The sequence below is a fragment of the Apteryx rowi genome, unplaced genomic scaffold, assembly GCF_003343035.1.
Source record: "Apteryx rowi isolate R43461 unplaced genomic scaffold, aptRow1 scaffold_69, whole genome shotgun sequence".
Taxonomy (NCBI): domain Eukaryota; kingdom Metazoa; phylum Chordata; class Aves; order Apterygiformes; family Apterygidae; genus Apteryx; species Apteryx rowi.
Window position 1 is genome coordinate 2,391,310 of NW_020450971.1, and position 3,174 is coordinate 2,394,483.

Genomic DNA, 3,174 nt, shown 5'->3' on the forward strand with positions numbered 1-3,174 from the left:
GAGGTGCTTTAACCCCGTCCTCTCAGAGCGGCCCTTTCCTGCCCGATTCAGGAGCCCCCGGAGGTGCCAAGCCCGAGGTGCATGCACCTAATGTGAGTGTGCTTAGCAGTGTTTCTCTCAATAGACGTGCAAGTTTCTTTTTTCTTTTTAAAGATATGAAACACGTGCTTGTGAAACACCAGGCCTTTCAGTGCTGTTCCCCCAGAGTACCTAGTGTCGTGGCAAGAAAATTGGTAATAGTTGAGACACCCATTGCTGAGGTCCAACTGATGGAAATCCTATATCTACACAAAGCAGAGGCCACACAGAGCACACTACAGATGTAGTAGCGTTATGTGTATTTTCATCATTGTCTTTTCTAGTTGTGTTTGGGAAAATATGAACTTTTGAAATGAAGTAAAAAAGATTATATTGYGTTAAGGGTAATGTTTGTCTTTGTGCATAGATCAGTGTTTGATCAAATCTTTGTAAACAGCTGCTAAACAATTTCTGTGTTTTGAAGCTGGTGATTTGATTTTTCAGTCTGTATCTTCTCCTTAATAAATGTACACTTTATGATGTACATTTATAATTTACATGCATCCTGTGATCTGAAGATATCCTCCTGTATTTCGTTGTGTATTATTTACATCATGCAAAGGCCCACTGTTATTTCCAATTCCTTCTCCATCTCCCTCCATTCAAAAAATGTTGAATAGATGAGAAAGGGGTTTATCAATATCAGCTATCTTCAACCACTAAATTTGATGCTGGGCTTCATCCTGGAAAATCCTTTTTGGTGTAAAAAGAAATGTTTATTAAATGCCAATAAATGTTTATTTTCAGTATACACTTTTAAGTACTAATAAAATTTATGTACTAAGCAAATTACTTTCTTGGGGAAATAGTCATGCTTAAAACTGTGCTTGAACTCCCACACTGAGGGAACAAAGAAAACATACTAATGAAAAAGGCAATTTAGAGGATTTGATTACTGGAATTGAGATTTCAGAAATACCTTCCTAGAGAGAAATTGGAAAAGCTGACACTTAAACTGCAAGGCTTTCTGTATAATCCCATATTTCAGAATCATTCCAAAGCCTTAAATCCCAAAGTTTGTTGGTTTTTTTTAGCTCTTCTTAAAAGGAAGATAATTCCTTAACGCTGGTGCTTGTCTCTCTGTTGATGGGAGAGGAGGGTTCTGAATGACTTGAATGTATTTTTAGTTGATTTCTAAACTTCTGTTTTAATAAGCTCGTGGCATTCAGCGCACTGCAGTAAGACAAGCTCATCGCAAATATGAACCTGACTTCCATGATAAATATGGCAACATGGTACTCATCGGTGGAGCTGTAGTTTTTACTGCTGTTTGGGGATATGTAAGTTTTTCTTTTTTTTTCTCTACTCTGCTGTAATTGTAGCCATAATCATGCAGATTATCAAGTTTCACAAAGGTTTGAAACAACTTAGGCTATCAGGATGGTGGAGCTTTATTAAAGAAGTGAATATTGATGTGATAGAGATGAAAGTTGTATTAGTTCATCTCTTGATTTTGGGCTCTTACATAGATTTCAGTGTCAGTCTTTTGCTAGATCTTAAAACTTATTGGAAACACAAGTGTTCATTTTTCTCTAATTTACTTGCATTTGATGAGCTGTACAGTTAGAGGTCTCAGCAGAAAAATGTATAGGTGATGATGAAAATATCATACAGATGATRTGTAAGAACTCAATTTTATTGATACTGTTGTACATCCCATATGCTTTGTTTGAAAGCTAGATATTTTGGAATAGAAAACCAACGTATTTAAATATTGCTCAGTATAAATATTTGTTCCACTTTGTTAAAAGGTGAATGAGATATATTCCAATGCAAGAAATCTAAATTGAAAGCAATAAAAAATAGTTCTCTATCATAAGGCCCTCAAAGTTAATAATCTTGATTTTTATCCTTCCACAGGTGTTAACACAAGCTGGAATTGAGTGGGGCTTGTCACCTGTTGGCAGAGTCACTCCAAAAGAATGGAAAGAGTAATAGTCAACGTATTATGAACTGGTCTAAACTTTCACTGAGGACAGTGCTCATGCCATTAATGTAGTGGCATTTGTTTCCTGATTACCACTTGTATTGTGGCATTCCTTGATGTAATAAACATACCTGGAAGCTTGTCTGGCTCTTCTAGGCTTCCTGTTCAGTGTCCTCCTGCAAAAGTATAAGAAGCTGTGTGAACACTCAAAATAATTACACTGTATTTTACATAATCCCAGTTGTTCCTGTTAAGGCCACCAACGGATAATGGACAAACTGTAAGGTACAAGTCCAAAACATTGTGTAATTGTCAACATGTCCATTTAGGTAGATGTGTATATGAATTTCAGGTGCACCCTCACTGCAGAATTCAGATTGCTTTAATTACCTCTGACTGCTGCTGCATTTCAAATGACAAAGTTTATGATTTACTTTGAGATACCAATTTTTTCCAGGGAGATGTTTTCCCCTTTTAAATCACTCAACAAATAAGCTGTTTCTCTCTGAGCTCTTGAGTTGCAAAAAAATGTTTATTTCCACTCCCAGACTTTGACTAAGATCTGAATTGTTGAGTCCCAGATGCTTCAAAGAAGCAGTCTATTTCTCAGCAGTGCTATTCACCATTGTTTAGARAAATATGCATTTTCTAATTAAAGTATTAACATACAATTCATTAGGAAATARATCTGCAATATATGCAGACTTTTTTAAACCTCTGGGTCACTTTGAGTCCTTGAAAAGCACAAATATTGTACTTTCTGATACAGCAGACACCTATAAAATGCTTTATTCTCCTCAGAGACAGTAATAACTATATGCTTCCTAACTGCTACGTTACCTTGGGCTAAAGTGAAAATGCTCCTATTGACCAGGAAGTAGTTTTGGTGCAGTTTAAGCGGACGGACCTCTCTGTAAAGCGTTGTAATGGCTCCAGCAGCAATTATCTGAGCTTTGTGTGGTGGGTTACGCGTAACAGCGTTTACCTGCGCTTTAATATCGCCCGTGACAGCCCCGGTAAAAACCAGTGTCACGTGGCGACAGTACTGCCTGGCGTAAGGTGAGGTTTCAAACACGTACCGTCAGAGAGCGCGCCGCCGTTTCTGACGCGCTACCGGCTCCGGTGGCTCCTGCCGCGGCTGGGGGCGTGGGGGGGCCCCCGGCCCGGGG

General features: G+C 38.4%; 1 protein-coding gene and 1 long non-coding RNA gene across 2 annotated transcripts in view; one reads left to right on the plus strand and one right to left on the minus strand.

Annotated features, from left to right (window-relative positions):
- The window catches only part of LOC112975781 (cytochrome c oxidase subunit 7B, mitochondrial), a 2,897-nt gene extending 750 nt beyond the window's left edge, over positions 1–2,147 (plus strand). The window contains exons 2-3 of the mRNA XM_026086298.1: positions 1,234–1,358; positions 1,939–2,147. Of these exons, the coding sequence (XP_025942083.1) occupies positions 1,234–1,358; positions 1,939–2,013 (200 nt within the window). The 3' untranslated portion in view covers positions 2,014–2,147. The remainder of the gene's footprint in view (positions 1–1,233; positions 1,359–1,938) is intronic.
- Positions 1,968–3,173, minus strand: LOC112975782. The gene is made up of 2 exons (XR_003256757.1): positions 3,085–3,173; positions 1,968–2,181 (listed from the first exon to the last, which is right to left on the minus strand). It is a non-coding gene; the product is annotated as an uncharacterized LOC112975782 (long non-coding RNA).
- Position 3,174: the final 1 nt, after the last annotated feature.